Here is a 26,613-nt window from a genome sequence, read left to right as displayed (position 1 = left end):
AGTCCTTAACCCTTGGAAATTTAGTCTGTTCTCCATCTTTATAATTACGTTATTTCATGATTTTTTCCAGAAATGAAAGCATGAAGGTATCCCCAAGATTGCCTTTTTTCACTCAGCATAATTTCCCTGAGTTGCATCCAAGTTGTTGGATGCACAACATGCACCAACAGTGCACTCCTTTTTACTGCTGAATAGTATTCCCTAAAATGGATATAGCGTAATTTGTTAAAATATTTATCCATTGAAAGACATTTGGGTGGTTTCCAATTCTTAGCTACTAGGAATAGAGCTGCTGTGAACATCTGTGTACAAGTTCCTGTGTGAAAGTGAGTCTTCATTTCTTAGGGATAACTGCCCAAGAGTGCGATTGCTGGATTGTATGGTAAGTTCATTTTTAAATTCCAGCCATTATTGTATGAGTGATCCAGTTTCTCCATATCCTTGCCAGCAATTGGTATAGTCACTATTTTTCTTTTTAGCATTTACGATGAGTGTGTAGTGATACATTGACTTTTTGCCCCTCCTCCTACTAACAAACATGTTAAGTTTTGAACTCAGCTTCCCAACTCTCAGTGGCCTGGTCTGTGATTTCCATAGGCCTCCATACTTCTGACCTCCTCCTACCTCCATAACCTTGACCTGACTTCTCTTTCCTCTCTCCCCAGCCTGGGTCCCAGGGTCCCCTTTTTACCTCAGAATCCCTTTATCTCAATCCTGCCATCTTCCCAGTGCCTGGAGAAAGTCACAAAAGTGCTCTTCACTGCTGCCAGGCCTTTGATGTTATAGCTCCTGGGCAGTCCTTTCCTTTACCTCAGTGATGTCACCCTCCCATTTCTGACAGCACTGCTCTGTACAGTGAGGTCTTCTCCCAGAGAGGACCTTACCACCTCTCAACAAGAATGAGACTGTCCCAGCCTGAAGCCCCTCAGCATCTCCTTTCTCCATCTCTGCCTTTCTGTTTCTTGCGAAAGCCAACTCCTCATGTGTGCTTGTGTTCCCAGAGAGCCTCCAGCTCCCCAGGGTAGGGATTTATCAGAGGAATCTATTTTCAGACTTCCCTTCATATGTTCTCCTTTTCCTCAGAGTGTCCTTAATGGGATACCCACACCTCTCCTCTAGTACTGCGTCTGTTGAGTCAGGATCTCTGAAGGTTTGCAGGGCGGAGGGTCTCTGTTTTTTTTCAGTCTCCTCAAGGCCTCCAATGGGGAGTCAGATTCAGAGATGGCTGCCTCAGGGGCTCTCTGGGCCCCTCTTCTTCACACTACCCCTCAGTACTGTTTTCCCCTAACTTTGGAGAACCAAATTACTTTGTTCTGGACTCACTGTTTTTTTTTTTGTTTTGTTTTTTTTTTTTTTTTTGAGATGGAGTTTCACTCTTTTTGCCCAGGCTGGAGTGCCATGGTGCGATCTTGGCTCACTGCACCCTCTGCCTCCCAGGTTCAAGCGATTCTCCTGCCTCAGCCTCCCAAGTAGCTGGGATTACAGGCACCCACCACCATGCCCAGCTAATTTTGTATTTTCAGTAGAGATGGAGTTTCACCATGTTGGCCAGGCTGGTCTCGAACTCCTGACCTCAGGTGATCCGCCCACCTTGGCCTCCCAAAGTGCTGGGATTACAGGCGTGAGCCACCGCGCCTGGCCGACTCACTGGGTATAATTCTGCTGTTTTCCATCTGGCTCCTGCATTTCTGCCCAGCTCCTTTAAATTTATAATAATAATTGTAATTATCAGATTGCTTTGGTTTTGTAGTCTTATTGGCGCCTGCTTTGCAGTGTCATCAGTTTCATCTTTACAACCTCTGATGCTCTAACTTTCTTGCATAAACCACAGCAATTGCTCTTCTTTCCTTGCACAGAGGTAGGAGTGTTCTCAATATGACCACCATCTGGTTTCCCAGCCTAGGTTTTCACAAATCTCCTGTACGTGATTTATGTGGCCCCTAAAATGCCTGGTGTACAATTGCTTAGACCATGTTCTTTTTGGATTTTATTATTTGGCCATATCTTATTGCCCCTGCCTTAGAAGTACACCTCCCAATTCAGTCTTTGGTCAGCTGAAATTTATTCTTTGTCAAAGACCCTTTTCCAACAGTTTATTCCCTGCAACTTTTTATGAATTGTTGCCTGAACTAGATGTTCGGTTCTAACAATATATATTGCACATAATGCCAAGCACTGTTCTGAGTCATGGTCATATAAGGTGACTGGGAAATGATCCTTGCCCCGCCGCCCCAACAGGTGTTCCCAACCATTTTTCCCTTCTCTAAATCTCCCACAGCTTTCTCTCCCCCTACTATGATTTTTTTTTTTTCATTTTCAGCAGTATTTTAGGTTTTTTGTTTTGTTTTGTTTTTTGAGAAAGAGTCTCATTCCGTCACCCAGGCTGGAGTGCAGTGGTGTGATCTCTGTTCACTGTAGCCTCTGCCTCCTGGATTCAAGTGATTCTCGTGCCTCGGCCTCCCGCGTAGCTGCAATTACAGGCATGTGCCACCACACCAGCTAATTTTTGTATTTTTAGTAGAGATGGGGTTTCACCATGTTGGTCAGGCTGATCTTCAACTTCTGGCCTCGAGTGATCTGCCCACCTCAGCCTCCGAAAGTGCTAGGATTAAAGGTATAAGCCACCATGCCCCACTGTATTTTAGGTTTTTGAGAGGAAATAATTTGTCAAACCTAGGGCCCAGCACTCTGCCTACCACAAAAGTTGATGTACAGGGTATGTTCATGGCATAATTTAACATATCCCTCTACCTCCCTGCCCCAGCAACTTGAAAGACCAATGAACATGTGCTGAATTAACTCCACTCTTATTGTGTGTGTACTCTTCTCGCATATAACCAAAACCTAACTTTTGTTAATTAGGATTCAGCATTAGCCATTTTAATAGCAGAATTCTAAGTTATATAGAACAGTAGTTATTCTTTTTTTTTTCTTTTTGAGATAGGGTTTTGCTCTGTCACCCAGGCTGAAGTAAAGTGGTGTGATCATGGCTCACTGCACCCTCCACCACTGTGGCTCAATCAATCCTCCCACCTCAGCCTCCCAAGTAGCTGGGACTATAGGCGTGCACTACCACACCTGGCTAATTTTTAAATTTTTTGTAGAGACAGGGTCTCACTTTGTTGCCCAGGTTGGTCTTGAACTCCTGGGCTCAAGAAGTCCTCCTGCCTCGGCCTCCCGAAGTGTTGGAACTACAGGTATGAGCCACCGCACCTGGCCAGTTATCCTTTTTTATTTGTTTGTTTTCTGTTCACCTACAGATCACTTTTTAGGGTTGAAAAGCCCATGCACAGAAAACTAAAACAGAAAAGATGGGAAGAGTGTGTTGGTTTTGATGTGACTCTAGTGAGGTGATGAATGTAAATTTAAAATACAAAATAGGTTATTAATACACTTGAGAAACAATAAAGGTGCTGCTTATTTATCTTTTACCATGTACTAGAATTGTGCTAAGTGCTTAGCATATATTAGCTCATTTAAACCTAGTACTAATCCTGAGAAGCATGTTCATTTTATTGATGAAGACCTTGAGGATCAGAATTGTGAAATAACCTGCTAAAATCAGACAGCTAATAGATAGTGTATCCAGGATTCCCATATAGGTTTCTTTGATCCCACAACCCATGTTTTCTATGCTGTTTTGCCTCTCTAGATAAAAGCAGAAACTCTCACATGGTAAGAGTTAATGCTTACCTAAGTGTATATTTTGAAAGTTATTAAACTTTTACTGGCCCATATGAAAATGCCTAAGTCAGTGAGTGAGTGAAGGAATGAATGACTGAAAGGAAGAGTGGATGAAAGAATAGGGTAGATTGGAAGTAGCATATGTATTAGTCTGCCAGATATTCTAATACCCTGAAAATCAGATATTTATGGTGGTATATTTGTGGGAAAATTATCTTAAAAGGATTGAAATTCCATTAAAAATGCAAACAAATGAAGTAGTTGCCATGTAAAAACATTGAGGGGATAATGAGCTTGTATACAAGATTTTAAAAAACAGATACTTAAAAGTTCATCAGTCAGTGGAGTAATAAGATGCTTTTGTAGTTCATTTTGGCCTCACTTCCTTACCTCCTTCTTTAGAAGTCCTTTCTCAGTGCCTTTTGAATAGTGGTTATTTATTCCTATTGCAATGTGTTTCCTTTCATTTATTTTATCTTTTTAGACTTTGGAGACTAGGTCCATTTTATTAAGCTTCAAGAGATTGAATGAAGAACAATCACTCTCCCATTTACCTGCCTCCATTTATTTTGCCATTTAATCTCTTTTATTTATTTATTTTTTGAGGCAGAGTCTTAGCCTGTTGCCCAGGATGGAGTACAATGGCGCACAATCAGGGCTCACTGCAGCTGTGCCCTCCTGGGCTCCAGTGATCCTCCTGCCTCATCCCAAGTAGCTGGGACCACAGGTGCATGCTACCATACCTGGCTGACTTTTGTATTTTTTTGTAGAGACAGGGTTTCACCATGTTTCCCAGGTTGGTCTTGAACTCCTGGGCTCCAACAGTCTGCTTGCCTCAGCCTCCCAAAGTGTTGGGATTACAGGCATGAGCCACTATGCCTGGCCTAATTTCTTTTAAAAGGGTACCATTACATCCCATGAAGTGCTGGGAAGAACACTGGGGGTCTTAGCATTGGGAATGTAAATACTTATTTGAATTCTGTTTTCAGTGCAATACTCAACCTTATACTCTGCCTGGTGTTCCCTTGTCCATTGAACCTCTTGTTACCCTCTCCAGAGAATAAATCTCTAGTTTTCTATTGGGGTTGGGGAATGGCAACTGCCCATCTGCATGCTCCAAGGAAGGGGATCTGGGGGTCTTAGTATTGCCTTCACCTGCCTACATTGCCATTAAATCCTGAGTCCTTAGGGGATTCCACGATGTAACTCAGCTTGCCAGGTTAGGATTTAGCTTAATTCATTCTGTTTTTATGTTCTAAAATTTATTGCTGTTTTCTCTGAATTCATAAGAAAGTTTTAAAAGATTTGAAAGAAAAGCAATACAGAGAAGCTTAACTCTAACATGAAAAATTTGTAACTAATGACAACATTGGGAAAAAGCAAGATTGGCAGCATATGAAAGTAAGAACATTGCACAAATGGGCATATTTAGTCAGAATTCTTAGGAGATGAACTGCTAAACAGCAGCTTCAGAATCCTATATAATGATTTGTGAGTATGTGTATGCCCAAAGAACATTGAATTTGTAGGCAAAATTTTAAGTTAAGCACACAGCATTTATAAAGTGAATACACTGTGTAACTGGCATCCAAATCAAGTAACAGGAGGTTACTAGCAACCCAGAAGCCCCTTTCTAGTTCCTGCCAACTCTCCAACCTCTACTAAGAATAACTAATGACCCAATGTTTTACACATAGATTCGTTTTGTTCATTTTTGAATTTTGTATAAATGGAATCATTTAGTATAAGATCTTTTGCTCTCATTTATTTTGCCCAAATTTATGTTTGTGAGACCCATTGTGTGGTAGTTGTAGTTCATTCTTTCTCATTCCTATATAGTATTCCATTGAGTGAATATGCTAATTTAGTTTTTTCATTTTGGCAGACATTTCCAGTTTGGGTCTGCTATGAAAAGTACTACTATGAATATTCTCATATGTCTTTTGGTACCCATGCGAACATATTTCTGTTGGTTATATACATATTTCTGTTGATTATATATGTTGAAAATTACTGGGTCACATGGTATGTGCATATTGAGCTTTAACAGATACTGCCAGTTTTACAAAGTGGTTGTGTACCAAGTTTTACTCATCTCAGCAGGGTGTGAGATTTCTAGTTATTCCACATCTTTACCAACATTTGATACTGTCAGTCATTTAATTTTTTTTTTCCCCCGAGATGGATTCTTGCTTTGTCACCCAGGCTGGAGTGCAGTGGCATGATCTCGGCTCACTGCAACCTCCACCTCCCAGGTGCAAGCAATTCTCCTATCTCAGCCTCCCAAGTAGCTGGGACTACAGGTGTGTGCCACCATGCCCGGTTAATTTTTTGTATTTTTAGTAGAGATGGGGTTTCACCATGTTGGCCAGGCTGGTCTTGATCTCCTGACCTCTGATCTGCCCACCTCTACCTTCCAAAGTGCTGAGATTACAGGCATGAGCCACCGCACCAGGCCAGTCATTTGAATTTCAGCCATTCTAATTAGTATATCTGTCACTGTGGTTTGCATTTGAATTTTCATGATGACTATGAGGTTTTAAGCACCTAGTCATAAGTTTATTGGGTATTTGTATATAGTCTTTTGTGAAATGCCTGATTATGACCAGCACCTTTATCTTGACTTTCCCAGCCACCAGAACCATAAGATACAAATATATATTGTTTAAGCTATCCAGTCTATGCTGTTTTGTTACAGCAGCCTGAGCTGACTAAGGCAGAGGGGAAGTGCTATTGTACCAGTACCAAACATAGGCACAAGAACATTGTGTCGTCATTTTTTTTTTTTTTTTTTTTTGAGACTGAGTTTCACTCTGTTGCCCAGGCTGAGGTGCAGTGGCATGATCTGGGCTCACTCTAACCTCACCTTTCAGGTTCAGGCAAATCTCCTGCCTCAGGCTCCTAAGTAGCTGGGATTATAGGTGCCCACTGCCACACCCACCTAATTTTTGTAGTTTTAGTAGAGATGGGGGTTTCGCCATGTTGACTAGGCTGGTCTCGAACTCCTGACCTCAAGTGATCCACCCGTTTTGGCCTCCCAAAGTGCTGGGATTACTGGCGTAATCTCTGTCTGCGAGACTCTGTCTCAAAAAAAAAAAAAAAAAAAAAGGAAAATGTCCCTATTAGGAAATGCATCACGAAAAATTAAGAGGTGAAGTAACATGTCTCAATTCATTCTTTAAAAGTTCAGCAAAAAGAATAAAATCCCAAATATCTAGATAAAGCAAACTTGCAAAATGTTTCAAATTATTGAATTTTTTTTCTCTTTTTTGAGCTGGAGTCTTACTTCGTCACCCAGGCTGGAGTGCAGGGCACTATCTTGGCTCACTGCAACCTCCGCCTCCTGGGTTCAAGCGATTCTCTTGCCTCAGCCTCACGATAGCTGGAATTACAGGCATACGCCACCACACCTGGCTAATTTTTGTATTTTTATTAGAGATGGGGTTTCACTATGTTGACCAGGCTGGTCTTGAACTCCTGACCTCAAGTGATTCACCCACCTTGGCCTCCCAAAGTGCTGGGATTACAGGTGCGAACCACCGTGTCTAGCCAAATTATTGAATTTATGCATTAGATGTGTAGATATTCATCATGTGAAATTCTTTCAGCTTTTTTGGTATGTTTGAAATTTTCATAATAAAATATTCAAGGAAAAGTTAATAATGAATCTATAGCATTCCTATTATTTAACATTTTCTCCAAAGCTAAAGGTGCCGAAGGACCTAATTAAATGGGTTTTGAGTCACTTGGCCTGTTCTGCCTGGGAAAGGAGATGAAAATGAATTTAGAATAAAATGTGGACTATATCCCTGCATACTTGAGTGGGATAAAGCTGAGCCATAAAAATCCAGGTTTTGCTGGGTGTAGAAAAAAGGAGAAGGTGAGGAAGGGGTAAGAGATGTACTGAGTGCCTATTAAGTGTCAGATACTCTGTTAGGTGCTGTAAATACCACCTTGCATTCATAAAGCAATTCTACGAGGTAAACGATATTAGAAAAGTTTGATATGAAAAATTTGATAGAAAAGCTTTGGATAACTTGACTAACACAACTAGTGGATGGTGGAGTGAGGATTTGTACCCAGATCTGTGTTTTTGCACCCAGATCTGTGTTTTTGCGTTTCTTCTTTTGTACCTGCTTTCCTCTCTCCCTTCCACCATTGACCCTTTTTTCCCTCCTTCATTCCCTTTCCTTCGTTCTTCCTTTCTTTCTGACTTCTTTACAAATATTTTTATTTTTTATTTACTTTTTATTTTTTGAGATGGAGTTTCACTCTTGTTGCCCAGGCTGGAGTACAATGGCACAATCTCAACTCACTGCAACTTCTGCCTCCCAGGTTCAAGGAATTCTCCTGCCTCAGTCCCCCGAGTAGCTGGGATTACAGGTGCCCGCCACCATGCCTGGATAATTATTTGTATTTTTAGTAGAGACAGGGTGTCACCATGTTGGCCAGCCTGGTCTCGAACTCTTGACCTCAGATGATCCACCCGCTTTGGCCTCCCAAAGTGCTGGGATTACCAGCATGAGCCACTGCACCCGGCCTGTTTTTTGTTTTTGTTTTTTTTTTAAATGAATGTTACACTTTTCATTGTAGAAACTCTGGAAAACACATATGTGTTAATTTAGGTTTTGCTACATAATAAACCACCCCAAACTTTTTTTTTTCTGAGACAGCCTCTTCGTGTATTGCCTAGGCTGGGGTGCAGTGGCATAAATGTGGCTCATTATAGCTTTAACTTCCTGGGCTCAAGTAATCTTCCTGCCTCAGTTTCCTGAGTGGCTGGGACCGCAGGTGCACACCATCATGCCCGGCTATTTTCTTTAATTTTTTTGTAGAGATGGGGTCTCACCATGTTGCCTAGGCTGGTCTCAAACTCCTGGGCTCAAGTGATCCTCCTGCCTTGGCTTCCCAAAGTACTGGGAATATAGGTGTGAGCCGTTAGACCCAGCCAGTTTTTTTATTTTTAGTTTTTGTTATTTTACACTGTGTTGAGATAAGCACCCCAAAAATTAGTGGCTTAAGACAGCATACATTCGGGTCACAATTCTGCTGGCAGTAATTTAAATGGGCTCAGAGGGCAGTTCTTCCAGTCTGGGCCAACCTCAGCTGTTGTCATTGGGGCTCACTCAAATGTATGAGGCATCAGCTGGGATGTCAGGATCAGCTCCTCCATGTGGTCTCCCATCCTATAGCAGACTAGCTTGGGCTTGTTCTCCTGGAGAAGGAGAAGAGGAGCCAAGAGAGCAAGCAGAAGTCCGCAATGCTCTTGGGCCTATGTCTGGAACTGATACAACAGCACTTCCCCTCTGCCTCAGTCAGCTCAGGCTGCTGTAACAGAACATCATAGACTGGATAGTGTAAACAACACACACTTATATCTCACTGTTCTGGTGGCTGGGAAAGTCAAGATAAAGGTGCTGGCAGATTCAGTTGCTAGCGAGGACCCTTATCCTGGCTTGCAGAAGGCTGCTGGCTGCCTTTTCATTGAGTCTTCACATGGGGGTGGATGGGGTGTGAGAGAGAGAGAGAGCAAGAGAGACAGTGAGCACATGCTCTGGTGTTTTTTCTTTTCCTTATAAGGACACTAATCCCATGATGGGGGCCCTACCCACATAACCTCATTTAAACATAATCATCTTCCAAAGGCCCCCATCTCCAAATACTACCACATTGGGAGTTAGGCCTTCAATATAGGAATTTTGGAGCGACACAGACACTCAATCCTCAACACCTTCTATTATACAAAGCAAGTCATAAGGCCAGCCCAGATTCAAGGAGTGAAAAAGTATACTCTACCTCTTGGTGAGAAGAAATATAAAATAATATTGCATTGTGGTATGGATGGCAGCAAGTGAGGGTGAGTGGGATGAATGATTGCAGCCATTTTTGCAAACATTTTTTCATAACATACAAAAATAAACATCTACTTTAAGTCATTTCTAATATGATTATCAAGAGCTAATTATTGTTAATATGTTGGTCTATGCACATATAGGGGCAGAAATGCACATACAGAGGCATTGTTTTGTCTGTGCACATACAGAGGCAGACTTTTTTAAGAATGTAATTTTCATTTAGAATCAAACTTAAGTTCTATTAGTGTATTTTCCCAGGTATTAAATTTTCCTTGAAAACATGTTTACCCTATGATGCAAAGGAAATCAACATAAATTGCTATGTTCCAGGCATTGTGCTAAGCACTTTCACTCAGTTACCTTAACTAAAAAACAAGTTTCTTGTTAATTGGCAGGGTTAATTTGCATCAAAACAAGGAATTCATTTGTTGCTGCAAAGAAAAAGCCATGAAAGGACTTTGTGAAAAGGTCAGAGAAAATGATAATGGTTAATGAAATGAAAATGAAATGATAATGGTTAATGTATCAGCAATACCCATTTTTCTCTTGAAACCTGACTTGTGAACTGGATAGCGTAAACAACATATAACAGAAAATATAGAAGATAAATCCTTGTACCTATTGCCCACCTGTCCAGTCTTTTCATTTTATAGGTGAAGTCATGTCATTATTTATGTATTTGTTTGATTTGGCTGTATTTCAGGATCATGGTGAACATCAGTTCTTATTGTACGGGTAACATAAATAAGCAGAAAATGTAGAGGGCAAAGGCCAAGGTTTGAGCCTGGGCTTGGCACTGATTAATTGTTGACTATGAAAAAAAATCACTTAATTTTTTTGAGTTCAGTTTTATCTGTAATTACAAAAGCTTCAGTCTTCTTAAAATTGTTGTGAAGATTGACTACAGCATTTATATCTGCACTGTCTGATGTAGTAGCCACTGGCTATAAGTGGCTATTGAGCATTTGAAATGTGGCTAGTCCAAATGAGATGTGCTGTAAGATACACAGTAGATTTTGAACACTTAGATGGAAAACTATATAAAATATCTTATTTGTTATGTGTTGAAATGGCAATATATTGTACCCATTGAGTTAAATAAAGTGTTATTACAATTAATTGACTTGTGTATTTTTAAAATTTACTTGTAAAAATCTATTTTGGCTACTGGAAATTAAAAAATTACATATATGGCTCACAGTATATTTCTACTGGACAATGTTTTGCTTTAAAAATGTTCTCTGTACAATATAGAGTACAGCATAAATGTTAGTTATAGCCAGAAAATAGTATAGGAGGTTTAATTGAATTTGTAAGGATTCTAAGTGGTAGCATGATGCTTATTATTTTTGCTACATTTATAATGTAAGCTTTTATTTAGGCATCTTAAGTTTTTCTTTTTATGTGTTATAGGATGGAAGTGCTAGTCCAATTATGTGAGGAAATCACAATAATTTCGGTATATTGAGCTACAGTGATACAGGCAGTGTGTGAAGTACTGTATTAGGCAGGATTCCTTTGATTACAAGTGACAGAGATGCCATGTGAATTAACTAAATTGAAAAAGGGGGATCTTGTAATTATAGAAAGGGTGGGAGTGTATCTGGGTCTCTTGAATTTCTAGAATATAATACAGTTTTTCCTATTCCCTGTCTTCCTCTCTCAAATTTACTTCTCCCTCAGCAACATTGTTCTCTCAGATCACTTATCTCCACATGTCAGAAAAAATGGCTCCTACAACCTCTGTGTGTCATCTTTGCTCTAGGGAAGGATTCTAGAAAAGTCCTGGGAAAAGTCCTGGAAAAGTCCTGGGAAAGAGCCATGGCTGACCTAGCTTGGGGTACCCATCCCTGGGCTATGGCAGCTCTAAACCAACCACAGAAGATAATTTCCAAGAAAAAGGGACCAATCTTCTTGGTTGACAAAAGAATAAATGTACATTATAGCTACTCTAGCTAATTTAGTATGTACAGCCAATCAGTAGGGTTGTACCTCAATGAACGAATGAGAAACTGAGACTCAGAAAAGTTACGTATTTTGCTCAAGTTCAAATATCCAGGCTGGAATTCCAGGTCTGTCTACCTCCAAAGCCCATGTTCTTAACTACCACACTGAGAAAGTTCTAGTAAATGGGGTTTGTATTGACTTAAGTTTTACTGAATTATTTAATAGGTCTTTGCTATTTTTTTTCCTCCTATCATTGCTTCCCATTGAAACTTAAGATAGACTGGGGACAAGGGAACTGGCCCCATGGTAATACTCGGTAAATCCTCATGGAATTGAAAACCAACACCACTATGCTCTCCAATCTGGTGACCAAAGCTATAAAGGCATTAGAAAAGCACTGCTGTCGTTATCTTTGTACCATGAGCTTAAGACATACTTACCACTACTTGGACATTTCCTTTTTATAATTTGCAATCTTCTGCCTTCTTTTGAAAACTTCTTATTTTTCACCAACATGGTTCCCTGTAGTCTATACCACATGGGCATAGAGATTTCAGAGGCAAAGATGAAAGAGTCATACTCTGTTATTCATAAATAATATATGGCCCAAAGGGAATTTTAAAAAATGATGATCTATAAGTCTTTCAGAAAAATGGTCTGGAGTTTGTCAGTCTCCTACTCGGATCAAAAATAAAGTCAAAGTTTTCAACTAAAATAATTTCAATAGGCTACAAATCTGTTTGTCTACTTTAATACAGTAGAAATGGAAAGTAGCAATAAGTGACAACTTTATTGGCCAAATTCGTATTAAGCAGTGTAATGGAATGCTGAGAACTCTGACCCGGACTGGTCAGAAAACCAGTTTCCTATATGTAGCTCTGTGACCTTATTCAGTAATAAGTGCAAAGGCTAACCTTCATTGGGTCCTAAACAACGTAGAACACCTTTTCATAGGTTGTTGACTGACTCTGCCCAGTGGCAGTAGTTATTTATTCATTCGACACATCTTTTTTTTTTTTTTTTTGAGACGGAGTCTAGCTCTGTCACCCAGGCTGGAGTGCAGTGGTGCGATCTTGCCTCACCACAACCTTTGTCTCCTGGGTTCAAGCAATTCTCTGACTCAGCCTCCCGAGTAGCTGGGATTACAGGCGCCCGCCACCATGCCCGGCTAATTATTTGTATTTTTATTAGAGACGGGGTTTCACTCTGTTGGCCAGGCTGGTCTTGAACTCCTGACCTTGTGATCCACCCGCCTTGGCTTCCCAAAGTGCTGGGATTACAGGAGTGAGCCACCGCGCCCAGCCTCATTAGCACATCTTTATCAGGCATCTACCCTGTGTCAGGCATGGAGTTAGGTACCAAATATGGCCCTGCCATCATGGAGCTTACAGTCTGGTGTGGGAAGTCATACATTTAAACAGGCAATTTCAGTGTGGCATGTTGTAAGTGCTGTGTTAGATAATGTAGAATGTTCTATGGGACCTCATAAAATGATATCAAATGTGATTTTGAGAAATTGGATGATTTCCTGGGAAGTGCTATACACTTAGGGATCTGAAGGGCAGTCTGGGATTGGCCAGGTAGGGGATCACAACAAAGCTCTTTGTCTGGACTTAGAAAGAGGTTGGGAAGGGGAAAGTGGTGAAGGCTGGGGGCTGAGTCTTGAGGGAAATTAGCTGGACCTAGAATGCAGAGTCCATTATGCTGACTACCTTTGACTGAGGATGATAGGAAACCCTTGAATAGTTTTAAGCAACTGAGTCACATAATTAGATCTGCATTTTAGAAAGCTAAAATGTGAATCAATTTTTCCATTTTTCTGTCTCGATTTTCTTATCTTTAAATTGAAAGATAAGAAATTTATAACTCCCTGCAGCTTTAGTAGTCCATACATTTCTCCTATTTTGGCAAAACTTAATGAAACTGCCTTTGTAAAAATTATAACAGTGAGAAAATTATGACAGTGACAGATCTGACTTAATGATTCCATTTTTGCTTCTAACCTTCAAGCTGCTCTTGTTCATTGTTGGGCACAGGCTGAACTAAGTTTGGGAGGAACTTAGTTTAACCTTGAAACAAAGATGATAACAGCCCTTCTTGCCTGGAACCAGACTGCCCAGGTAGGACTAACATATTAGCTGCAAGATTAGAAATGTAGGTTTAGGAGTCCTGTAGTTAGTGGCTTCAAGTTCTGAACCTCCCCAGTTGCTCCTTAGGGTAACATTATTGTAAAACCTAAGATTGGTCTGAGATGTTTTTCAGACCTTGCATTCTGAGGCACCAGCTGGCGCCACCCAGACTGGTAATCTGGTGCAACCAGTTCTGCAATCCCTCCCAGGAACAGAAGACAGCAAGAAGAACCCACTTTGACCCCCTGTGATTCCATCTCTGATCTGATCAATCAGCACTCCCCACTCCCTGGCCCTCTATGTGCCAAATCATCCTTTAAAAAAAAACCCTAGTGTCTGAATTTTCCAGGGAGACTGATTCGAGTAATAAAACTCTGATCTCCTGTTCAGCTGGCTCTGTGTGAATTACACTCTTTCTCTATTGCAATTCTCCTGTCTTGATAAATCAGCTCTTATCTGGGCAGCGGGCAAGGTGAACTAGTTGGATGGTTACATTACTTCCATGCTGATTTTGAGATCTGTTGGGCAGCAGGCTTAAGATTACAACTAGTACTTGAAAATGAGGCACGTTTTGTGGGTCTAGGGTTGGTGAAGGTGGGAGGTGAGGTGAGGACAAGAAGCTGAATGAATGATATTTTGTTTTTACTGGAAAAAAAGGAAATGGGAAGGCATGCATTTTCCTTTGACAGTCTCCTGAAGAGAAATTGGTTAGGGAATAGCTTTGGCTTCTCAGCAAGCAGGTGGAATGGTACTTTGCCACAATTCTAGTACAGATGAAATCTGATTGTTACTGCCCCCAAATTACGAAGTCTGGAATTTGCTTAACAGTAGTAGTTAGGGGTCTATACATATGAAAAAAGAATGACCATGACTTTTTTTTTTTTAACCGTTGGAAGTGTTTGTTAGTTATTTATTACGATAAACAATTTCTTAGCCCGCATATTCATGTTTCACAAGTAGTTCAGGAATACAGGTACAGTGACAAATTTCTACGTAATTCAACCCAAAGAAATACTTTATGTTCTAAAATCACTTTGTACTCTGAGAGATATTAGCCTTCCTCATCTCAAATTCTTTACTGGAATTGTAATTTCTGTGGAAATCTGCAATTATAATTTCTGTAGAAATCTGCATATGCCTTCTTTCTTGGTCAGGCCACAGCAAACTTACAGAGAACTGCAACCCCCAGGGATATAATGAATGCTCCAACAATATGAAATCACAGATGCTTGGCCAGAAGGCCACACATCCCAGGTTACATCAAGGCACTGAGAGCCGTGATAGTTATTGTCCTTGATAGGGATGTCAGCATCAACACCAGTGTCTTTCCCGAATGATGGAGAAGTGGACCAACTTGGTAAGTGTTGATGCTGAGTGATACATACAGAGTCCATCATATGATTTTCCCTACTTTTGAATACGTTTGAAAATTTCCCTAATAGAAAGTAAAAAGATAGAATAATAAAATAAAAATGCCCCCACGTATTACCTAAGTTTACTTTTAGCACAAATAGAAAATGAGTCAGACTCTCTCATTTGGCCATATTGAAGCTAATAGTCTTAGAACCACTGTGTCATAACACTGACATTTTGCTTTGAGCTCTGTATCACCTTTGATGGCTTAAAATATTCTAGACTGTATTGAGATCATGCAGGTATATCAAAGAAAGAGAATTACACCCAAAGGAAGGCATAGCTGTACTAGGGAGTTCACTGATAACAGAGTCAGAGGTCCACAGCTCTGGGCTGGCTCTGTCCTGAAAGGCAGCCCTTGGATAGCAGGATGAGATGGAGTGATCACTGGCTTTGGAGTCAGACACAATAGACACAGCTATATTGAAGGACAATGACAACAAATAACACAATAGATAGCATTCATTGAACCCTCACTATATGCCAGGCATTATGCTAAGCTCTTTATGTGCTTTATGTTATGCAATTTTAATAACTACCCTGTTTTTATTAGTATTTTATGGATGAGAAAACAGAGGCTTAGAGAAGTTACCAGATTTGTCCATGACCACATGAACATGTAATTCCCAGTAAATATTGTTGTAAATCAATATCTGAAAGTGTCTGGGCACAGGGGTTCATGCCTGTAATCCCAGCACTTTGGGAGGCCGAGGCATGTGGATCACCTGAGGTCAAGAGTTCGAGACCAGCCTGGCCAACATGGTGAAACCCCGTCTCTACTAAAAACAGAAAAGAATTAGCTGGGCATGATGGTGTGTGCTTGTAATCCCAGTCACTTGGGAGGCTGAGGCAGGAGAACTACTTGAACCCCAGAGGCGAGCCGAGATTGCGCCACTGTGCTCCAGCCTGGGCAATAAGAGTGTGAAAACTCTGTCTAAAAAAAAAAAAAAAAAAAAAGAAAAAAGAAAAAAAATCTGAAATCCAGTGGTTACTGGTGGCAGTTTGTACCTCAGTTAGTTTGGATGCACATAACAGAAAAAAGTAAAATAACAGTGGCAAAATAATAACTAAGCACCTTGTTTTTCTCTCACCTCTAAGTAATCTAGAGATAATCAGTCTAGGGTTGCTAGGGCTCTCTGGAGCTCGGGGTTCTTCTGTTTTACTGCTTCATTGTGAATGTCTTCCACCCTCAAGGTTAACTCATGTTCCAAGTACCTGCTGGAGCTCCAAATTCCAACTAGAAGAAAGAGAAAAGGATTGGAAGGACATACCACCTACCCTCCCTTTTAAGGATCCATACCAGAAATTGCACATATTTTTGCTTTTAATTACAATGGCTACAACTTAGTCCTATGTATGCACCTACTGGATTATAGAAAACTTGCATGTGGCAGGTCCAAGACATGAAAGAGACTGAAAAATATTTATACTATGTGGCCACATGCCCAGCTAAAGGGCATGGAATCACAGAAGATGGAGAGCAATATTGAGGATCACTAGCAATCACTGCTTAGCCTACACTCAGCTACATTCTAGAGTTTTAATCTCTTTGGGTGTGGTAATCCTTCTCATGAAACCTTTCACATTCGAATGGATAAATACATGAAAAACCAATGCACTTAGTTTACTCTTCAGAAAATGCTAGCTCCTTCCTTCTAATTAGACGTGGTCAAGTGAGCAGCAGTGATTTGGTGCTCTGGAGACTCAGCACCCCAAGAATTTGTTCCACCTGTGTCTGGGGTGGTGACTGCCTTCTGCATCACCATCATAGAGGATTTGTCCCAAGTTCTACATGCCCTATGGCCCAGTATCCTGTTAGGCACAATGGAGTTACAAAAAGAAGCATCTAGATTTTAAGGATCTTGAACATAAAATCACACATAATGGGCTCAGGGCCAAACATGGGACTATCCAGGATTTAGGAAAACTTTTACTTCAGTGTTGGTTTGCAGCTGACTTGGGGGAACTACTTACCACACAAAAATTTTCAGTGTTTTCTTCAAGACTGAGAGCAGTTGATCACAGAACCAGCCCATCATAGTCTTCAGCCCACTTGAGAAGCTGAAGTTTTCCTACTTGTAAAATGACATATGAAAAGGACTGATGCTTCCATGAATTACTCTTGAAACAGTAATGTAGGTGTATCTGTGTGTGGAAAAACACACTCAAAGTACTTTTTCTTATTTTCTCACAACAACAATCAAAACAGATTAAAGGCTTCTGTGACCAAGTGGGTACTTTTTCCTCCACAAACAATCAATTCTGCAGTGGACACCAGCTGCGTGTCCTCCAATTCTGAAACTATCTACCAGGAGATAGTGTCAGGTACCACTGACACAGTACCCATAACTGCTCCCCCAACCTACCACCTCCACTTTCAGATACCAGTTGCAAGTCTGGGCCTCTAAAACTTCTGATCGACCAGCTTCAAGTTTGGGTTCCTGTGATCCCCTCTTTGGGTTGATTAATTTGCTGGAGTGGCTCACAGAACTCAGGGAAACACATTTATTGGGTTATAGTACACATTACAAAGATACAGGGAAAGGGATGCCAAGCTGCCATGCCTTCTCTGGGTGCACCATCCACCAGGAACCTCCACTTACTCAGCTATCTGGAAGGTCCCCAAACCCTGTCCTCTTGGGCCTTGTATGAAGACTTCATTGGGTAGGCACAATTGAAGCTTGGATAACTGTGTTAAAATGTGATTCATGGACAAAAAGTATATGATCTAAACCCGTTAAGGCCTTTTTAGACTCGATTTGCCTTCTCTGTGCAGCATTTCTTCCCCCAGGGATGGGGCAGGACACCCTCTGGGATAAGGTTCTTATGACCCACAATCAGATAAGAGTCCTGCCTTGGACAGGTGAAAGTAGGGAGGGAGAACACCAGAAACAGAGAGAGAGAGAGAGAAAGAGAGAGAGAGAGATTTTGTTTACTTTGTCAAGGGTTATGGGAGTTATGAGCCAGGAACTGTAGATTTTATATACATATATATAAAATATATGTATCTCACAGTATAACATTGCTATGGTTTGAATATCCCCTCCACAACTCATATTGAGATTTAATTGCCATTCTGACAGTAATAAGAGGTGGTACCATTAACAGGTGATTAGACCATGAGGGCTCCACCCTCATGAATGGATTAATGCCATTACTATGGGAGTGCACTCTTGATAAAAGTGAGTTTGCCTCCCCCTCAACCCCCTTGCTCTCTCTTGCTTTCTCATCCTCTCTTGCCCTCCTGCCTTCTATCATGGGATGATGCAGCACGAAGGCCCTCACCAAATGTAGGCTCCTTGATCTTGGACTTCCTGGCCCCAGAAACTGTAAGAAATAAATCTCTGCTCTTTGTAAATTACCCAGTCTCCTGTATTCTATTATAGCAGCACAAAATGAACTAAGGCAAACATTATACTATGAGCATGTCCTTGAAAAGTCAAGGATAAGTTAAATGTTAGCAAATGGAAATGCGTTTTTTAAGTGAGCTCATTAAAGAAACCAGAGCAATTTTTCCTGTAAACTAAAGATGGCTTCCAAAATAAACTTTTCAATTTTTTTGGTATTTTCATTCAATTAGCAGATACTTACTGAGCGCCTGTTACTTGGCAGGCACTGTGCTAGACCTGGTAAAACATGATGGGTATTGTCTTCACCTGCCAGAGTTGCTCAAAACACATGAATTTTTTTTTTTTTTTTTTTTTTTTTTTTTTGAGACGGAGTCTCGCTCTGTCGCCCAGGCTGGAGTGCAGTGGCCGCATCTCAGCTCACTGCAAGCTCCGCCTCCCGGGTCTATGCCATTCTCCTGCCTCAGCCTCCCGAGTAGCTGGGACTACAGGCGCCCGCCACCTCACCCGGCTAGTTTTTTGTATTTTTTAGTAGAGACGGGGTTTCACCGTATTTAGCCAGGCTGGTCTCGATCTCCTGACCTTGTGATCCGCCCGTCTCGGCCTCCCAAAGTGCTGGGATTACAGGCTTGAGCCACCGCGCCTGGCCAAAACACATGAATTATAAATTGACAAATATATTCTCAGACTAATATACAGTCAAATAATAACATTTGTTACATAATTATAAAAATTTTTTTAACATATTAACATTTAAGAAATCTTGAGGTATCTTAAGATTGATAGTATGTCATACTTTCTTTAGTAGCATATTTTTCTTGTGACTTAAAATGGATGGTTTCTTGGATTTGAGAAAATGCAGTATTTAAATAGGGCTTTAGTGTTTATTATGTGCTTCCATGTGCCTCATTTGATTCTTTTCTCTTTGTTTTTTTTTGAGACCGAGTCTCCCTCTGTTACCCAGGCTGGAGTGCAGTGGCATGATCTCGGCTCACTGCAACCTCTGCCTCCCGGGTTCAAGTGATTCTCCTGCCTCAGCCTCCCAAATAGCTGGAGCTACAGACTTACGCCACCACGCCTGGCTATTTTTTATTTTATTTTATTTTTATTTTTAGTAGAGACGGGGTTTCACCATGTTGGCCAGGCTGGTCTCAAACTCCCAACCTCAGGTGATCTGCCTGCCTCAGCCTCTGGGATTACATGCACAAGCCACTGCGCCCGGCCTCATTTGATTCTTTGTGTGTGGAAGGACAGGTAGTGTCCTCCGCTGCATAGAAAGGGAATGTGGCTGAGTGGTTAAGCAGATTATAGGAAACTGCATATAACAGGTCTAGGACTCAAACATAATTGTAATTTTCCTCCAAAAGCTAGTAGTTTTTCTGCCATGCCTTGATGTCTGTTTAATCTACACACACACATATTTATAGACATCCATGTTTGCAAGCAAACACAGTTGGAATTTTCCTCCAAAAGCTAGTGGTTTTTCTGCCATACCTTGATGTCTCTGTAATCTACAGACGCACCTATTTATACACATCTACGTGTGCAAACACAATAGAGGTCAAACTTTTTTTTTTTTTTTTTTAAGTTAGGAGCTTGCTTTTAATGAGAATTTTTTTCCCCTTCTAGTGATTTTAAATTTCCAAGAAGAGCAAAGTTCCATTTTTTTAGGACTACAACATAAGTCTTTTAAGCAATGTTTACAAAACAAGATTGCTTATTGGGAGGCTACATTAATTGAAAACTTTCAGGTTTCACTGAGCAGAACCTGCCATGTGGGAGGTAAAGCAAGGGCAATTTTCATAAGTTGCCCAAACCATTTTCCACTGACTACACTTAGTAAGGCAGGTCAGATCTAAGGAATGACCTAAATGTCCTTCAGCTTTCACTTTGATTAGTGGAATTGCCTCTTTTGGCGGCCGCAGTGGCCAAAACATGATCAGAAAGATAGAAGTTTGAATTCTAACTGATGGTTGTGTAACCCTGGACCAGTTACTTAACCTCTCCATGTCTGCCTCAAAATAAGAATAGAATCTGTAGATTTAAGATAGGTAAGGCACTTGGCAAATGATAAATAATCAATGGCAGTTATTTTTATTACTATTAGAGCTTCAAGGAAACACAGGTTTCATGATATTGAATTATCTTTAAAAAAAAAATGCCCTACTTGGGAAATTTGTCCTGTTTTCTCATGAGACTCAGAACCCCATCAGGCACCAAGAACAGATATCCCCACTCCTAAGAAACATTATAGGAATAGTTCAGATTTTCTTCGGTTAAATGTCATCCATCAGCTCAGCCGATTTTTTCCAGCATACCTCCTCTTCTCTCTTGTGTGTTGCTTTATATGTCGCTCTTGACAGCTGCTACTATTTATGCATGCATTTCTACAGCAAAACTTTGATTAATTGGGACACAGCAAACTGTAGCACTTAAATGCTTATGGTTTTCCCCTGTGGACATCATTTGGAGGAGAGAAGGAAATGACAACTAAAGTTTTAAGAACTAAAGAGAACCATGCAATTCAACATCTTCGATTTTACTTCTGAGAGAAGGAGAATGGATCAAGGCTGCCCTGCTGATTAAGAGCAGAGTCAGGAGAGGATTCTCAGTCTGTTCCACTTTCTTCTGGACTGTGGCCTAAAGATGTGTCTTCTGGCATCTTGGTGGTACTTCTCCTTAAGCTTTTGCCACTGCACTGCAGGTCTCAAACTCAAATGCCTGCAAGGGCTAATTGGTAGTAGAAATGAGTGGAGGAGGCTGAGTATTCTACCTTGGGAAGTAGTAGTGAACTATGACCCTCAGACTGGAGCCTATATACCCTCTGTAAAGGTATCTAAACTAAAATGTTTTTCATTTTAAGAAGTACAGGACGACAAAACATGTCTGGGAGTCAGAAATGGCTTGATGTTCCCCAGTTTGAGTGCCTTGCACTATGTATATCTACAGGCCTTGTTCAATAAGGAGATAATCTGGATTATGGCCCTCAGGCACATTGCAAAAGTAAGTTTCAATACTGTATATTGATTTATGTTTGTTAAAATGGAAAATTGAAGAGATGCATTTTAGAAACCTGATCATAATATATTTGTAACAGAGAAAACAGAGTAGAAGCTCTGGCTTCATTTACTGTCTGCTTAGCCAAAACTCTTTGTGGTCCAAGCCAAATGAATTCAGATGTCACAGTGTATAGGATGTTCATAATTGGGAACACTAGAACCTCTTAGTACCAGAGATTGTCCCATAACATAGACATTCAAACATTTATTATCGGGACACACAGTGAGAAATACATTTATATCATTACTGAGCAGAAACATACACACACTCATACATATCACACAAACCCAAAACAATATTTTAAGAAACAATTTCTTACTGTGTTCCAAACTCTGATGTTTTCCAAACTATTTCATTTTTATGAAAATGCTTTATAATTTACTCATCGGCTACAGCATATAGTTTAAATCACTGGACTAGGTAATGCCATGACATTTTTGTTTGTTCATTAATTCAGTAGATATTTACTCAATATCCAATGAAAGTGAGGTGCTCTTTGGAGTGTCATGGGGGACACAAACATGAACAAAACATGGATTTTTGCCCTAAAGAGTCCAAATCCAATAGGAAATACATATATGTGAATATTTAGTAACTCAAGGCAGAACAATCAGTTCACATTATACAAAGTGCTTTTATGTTATCATATGTCATAATGATAACAAATCTCTTAGGTAAGCTGGGCATATTTTAGCTTAATTTTACAGATAGGAAGTTGCATTTTTGAAAAAGTGACATTTTAAAAAGAAGTGGAATGATAGTAATAATAGATAGCATATGTTAAGCACTTATTATATGTTAGGAACTAATTTACTTCTCACTATAACATTATTATGATGGCATTACTGTAATCCTCACTTTACAGAGGAGAAAAGTGAGGCAGAGAGGTTAAGTAACTTGCCCAAAGTCACAGAGCCAAGAGTCACTGGAACTAAGAATCAATCATAGGCAACTTCTTTTTATTTTTTTGAGACAGCGGCTCGCTTTGTCGGCTCACTGCAAGCTCCACCTCCCGGGTTCAAGCGATTCTCTTGCCTCAGCCTCCCAAGTAGCTGGGACTACAGGTGCCTGCCACCACGCCCAGCTAATTTTTTGTATTTTTAGTAGATACAGGGTTTCACCGTGTTAGCCAGGATGGTCTCAATCTCCTGACCTCGTGATCCGCCAACCTTGGCCTCCCAAAGTGCCAGGACCACAGGTGTGAGCCATGGTGCCTGGCCAGCAACTTCAATCTTAATCAATGTTTGATATTCCCTGGAAATGAAAATCACAGATCAAAATCCTACATAGGTCATGGCATACATACCTTGATCTCTTAGCCCACCCCAAAATGATGTGGCATTCTCTTTGACAGGACAGCATTTGAAATGAGGTATGTATAGGGTGGAATAGAGCCTGTTTCCTCAATATTCCTCAGTGTGACTAATCTTCATCAAGTTAATAAAGCATCTGAAGGCAGCAAGAGAAAAGACAAAGGGAATGATTGCTCTCCCCAAAAGAGGGCATCTTATCCTTTGCCGTTGTCTCATGTATGATGTAGTATTTTTTAGATAAATTATGAAGTAATCTTGAGTTTGGAAAACCAAGAGTTAGGCTCTAAATGTTCACCTTGGGTTTGACCAGTGCCACCTCCCTTAAGCCCAAATTCTCATTCAAAATTACAAAGACAATTTTCCATTAGGATATCCCTGGAAAAAATAATACTTAGCCTTTATTGAGCTCTTCCCATGGGAAAAACTAAGACTGCCAGGCACTGAGCATAGAGCTGCACCCAAGACAGACCAATAATAATAATAGAGAACAATTGTTAAGTACTACTCTCTCTCTCTCTCTCTCTCTATATATATATATATATATACACACACACACACACACACACACATATACCTAACATATAACATACCTATGTTAGGTACACACACACACACATATATATGTTAGGTACTAATCTAATTCTATATAATGATGGTACTCATGCTTGCTTTATGGAGTAGAACAGTGAGATATTCATTGATAAGTATATGAATTTGATCTTTAGCACAATAAAGAAAATTTTAATGTTAAAATTGGCGCATATACAAATTTAGGCCCAAGCCCTAGTTTTTAGGCTGTTGTAAATTAACCTAGTTATTCCTCATTATTGTATTTTCCTGCCTTAATATGCTCCTTGTATCTTCAATTTTGTAGGATTATTAATAGTTATCCTGATTGACTTTATTTATATTAAGTATAAAGATAAAAATAAAATTCTTATAGCCCATTCATATTTTTCTTTACACTTGCAAACTCCAGAGATAGATACTGAAAAATACAAAGGCATATGTCTCATCTATAATTTATTTCAGCAATATGTCTGCAAGTTGAAATTGAGCAAAAATAACTGAAAGTGCTCTTTTTTAAAATAATAATTTTCACTTTTCAAAAATGATCCTCTCTTTATTTATTTATTTTTGAGACAGGGTCTCAATCTGTCACTCAGGCTGGTTCTAAATTCTATTAATCCAATGATTATAGTCCAGCATTTGTCAGGGCATATGATGAACACTAGGTATTTACTCTCCCTGTGTGGCAGTAATGAATTAAAAGAAAAAGTACAGAGAAAGATTATTTGAGATGTTATGGGAAAAGATTTACTAGACTTTACAGAATTATTACTTTAGTCAAGTAACTAAAATAGTTCAATCTGACAGATTTGGAAAATTGAAAGTACAAAAATTTGCTTTAAAATTTTTATTGCAGTTTTTCCTGCTACCATTTAGGTTGTTTGATTTTGTTATAAATGAGCATTAACTCTGATTTGCAATTCAGGTCACACCATACCTTCATCAAAGAATGCAGTTGGGAAAGCAACTGGCCAGGAAGTTTAGGTTTCTCCAGAAGGACTGGAAGGATTTAGAAAACATTTCTTTGGACTTCTTCTGATTCATGCTCTTCCTACAAGAATCTGTGTTTAGGTGATCCTTGTACAGGAGAATGTCTCTTAGTCCAATTTTTTTATGTAGACCTGTGTAGAGCTAGAGCTTCCAGGAAACCTTCTGAGACCCAAATGATCTGGACTGAAGTCTCTTAGATGCTATTGTTTGATTTTGTGTCCTTAGGTGATTGAAATAAGGACAGCAAGAGAAAACCATGTAAGATGAGAAGAAAGCACAGCTGGCTTTGTGTATGGGCTCAAGTAACATTTTACATGCATGCACTTTTTCTTGTTTTGGTGAGGAAACTCTGTCAAATGACTTTTGACAGGCTCCTCACTTAGTCCCTCCAAGTTTTAGTAGAGAAAATGATAATTTTTAACCAAGATTTTTACTTGATCTTGACCTAAGTTGATGAGAATGAGCAATCCTCAAAATCTTATTATTTTAGGTGAAAATAAACATCTGATAATTACATTTTAAGACTTACCAGAGTTTATCCAGGTTTTGTTAAGGTCCAGAACTTATACAATGTTGAAATCTTCTTTTAAGAATACACAATGACAATTATAAAATTAGGTACACAGCTTAATTAACTTCATGATAAATTCTCTTCTGATTATGAGTGACTGCTTTCTTTGGCCAGAATTATGAAAGAAAAATAAGGGGTGAGGCTAGAGGATGGGAAAAAAAATCCTTGTCTATCTTGCTTCCCAAGCAGGCCTTCAAGCTAGCTAACTGATAATAGTCTTTTCTCCAGGTGCTAAGGTAAATGGTGGCAGATCTGAAATTGCATCGGACTTAACCTTGCCTTCTCCTCAGTTTATTCGCTCAACAAAGAGTTCTAAACAGTCACATCTGCTCACTAGGCACAATGGAGCAGTAGCTGCCTCCTAGTATTAGAATATCCAACTCTTTGATATCTCCCGTAGGGATCATCCCTATTCTGGAGAATGTGCAAAATATTGCTCTTCCTTTATATCCTAGCATAGATATATTCTGGCACTTAACATCCTTTCTTTTTCTGTTGAATTGAGTTACAAGTCAGTTCTCTAGGACGGTTACCGTCCTGGTGGCTTTGGCGGAATCTTCCGGTGAAAACAGGCTAAGTTGCATGAAATGGGTGTATCTGGATTTCACCACAAGACCCCAGGTCCTCAAAGCTTCGCAGGCCGAGATACCTCGCCCCTTTCTTCTCTGCCACACGCGTGCGAACACACCCTCCCAACCCTCGTCGTAGTAGTCCCCTCCCCCGACCACCCCGCCCCGTTTCCCGCCTTCAACCCCCCTCCTCACGAACCTCCCCTCCCCTCCTACCTCCCTTTCCTTCCCTCCCCGCGGGCCAGCGGCTTTGGCGCTGCCCTGCTGCGCGGCGGGGCGACGCGGCGACACCTATAGGATCGCTTCCGGGCACTCCTCAGCCAGGAGGTGCTGGCTTGGGGCCCGGAGCTCGGCAGGGCCGGGCGGCTCCGCGGCGTTGGCCCCGAGGACGCGCGCCCCCGCCCGCCCGCGTCTCCTTCCCTCCCTCCCTTCTGCCGGCGCCCCAAGCCGAGCTCTGCCCAGGGCGGCGGCTTTGCCTCGCCCGGCGAAGCTCCTCTCCGGTGGCCGCTCCTTCTTTTCCCTCCTCTTTGCGTCATGTCGGGCACTTGATTTTTTTTTTTTTTTTTTTTTTTTAATTCTTCAGCCCTTTCCACCTTCCATCTCCCCCTTCGTTTCCCAGGTTGATTATTTTCTCTCTTCTTCGGGCTTGCCCATGAGCCTCCTCGGGAGCTACCGGAAAAAGACCAGCAACGATGGTTATGAATCTTTGCAGCTGGTGGACAGTAACGGGGACTTAAGTGCGGGAAGCGGCGGGGTTGGCGGCAAGCAGAGAGTGAACGCCGGGGCAGCGGCGCGGAGTCCCGCCCGGCAGCCTCCGGACCGCGCCAGCACCATGGACAGCTCAGGTAGCGCTGCCCGCGGGGAGCGCAACGCTGAGCCCGGCGCAGCCTCTGGAGCCTCCCAGTCGCCCGGCCCGAGGCCCCCCGGGGCCCCCAGCCCCGGTTTGCGAGAGAGCCGGGCTGGAGGCGAAGGCTTCTAATCCCACCTGGGTGTCGAGTCTCTAATTTCTCTCATCCAGGGAGCTAGAAAACGTTAGATAGTCCTGAGGCCCAGAGACTGTAGCGAGCGCCTCCTAATCTCTCTAGACTGCTGAATACGGCAACTGGGGGCGGGGAGGGGGAGGGAAGGAGGAGGGGAGGGGTGGAGAAGAGAGGCGAGCGGGTGG

At 41.0% G+C, this 26,613-nt stretch overlaps 1 protein-coding gene across 10 annotated transcripts in view; it reads left to right on the top strand.

The window, feature by feature from the left end:
* DNAJC6 (DnaJ heat shock protein family (Hsp40) member C6) overlaps positions 1 to 26,613 on the top strand; it is a 157,775-nt gene that overhangs the window by 28,084 nt on the left and 103,078 nt on the right. The window contains exon 2 of one of the 10 annotated variants that reach the window (XM_065521053.2): positions 21,247 to 21,378. The exons of 7 other annotated variants lie outside the window; for them this stretch is intronic. Coding sequence is in view for 1 of the 3 variants with exons in the window: in XM_065520999.2 (XP_065377071.1) it covers positions 26,101 to 26,293 (193 nt within the window). In the remaining 2 variants the exon portion in view is untranslated. Of the gene's footprint in view, positions 1 to 21,246; positions 21,379 to 25,664; positions 26,294 to 26,613 lie in introns of those variants that run through there. 2 more of the 10 variants (XM_065520999.2, XM_065521025.2) reach the window with 2 other exon arrangements.

The sequence above is a fragment of the Macaca fascicularis genome, chromosome 1 (assembly GCF_037993035.2).
Source record: "Macaca fascicularis isolate 582-1 chromosome 1, T2T-MFA8v1.1".
Classification (NCBI taxonomy): domain Eukaryota; kingdom Metazoa; phylum Chordata; class Mammalia; order Primates; family Cercopithecidae; genus Macaca; species Macaca fascicularis.
The sequence above is the reverse complement of the archived record's forward strand: the minus strand, read 5'-3'. Positions and strand labels throughout refer to the sequence as shown.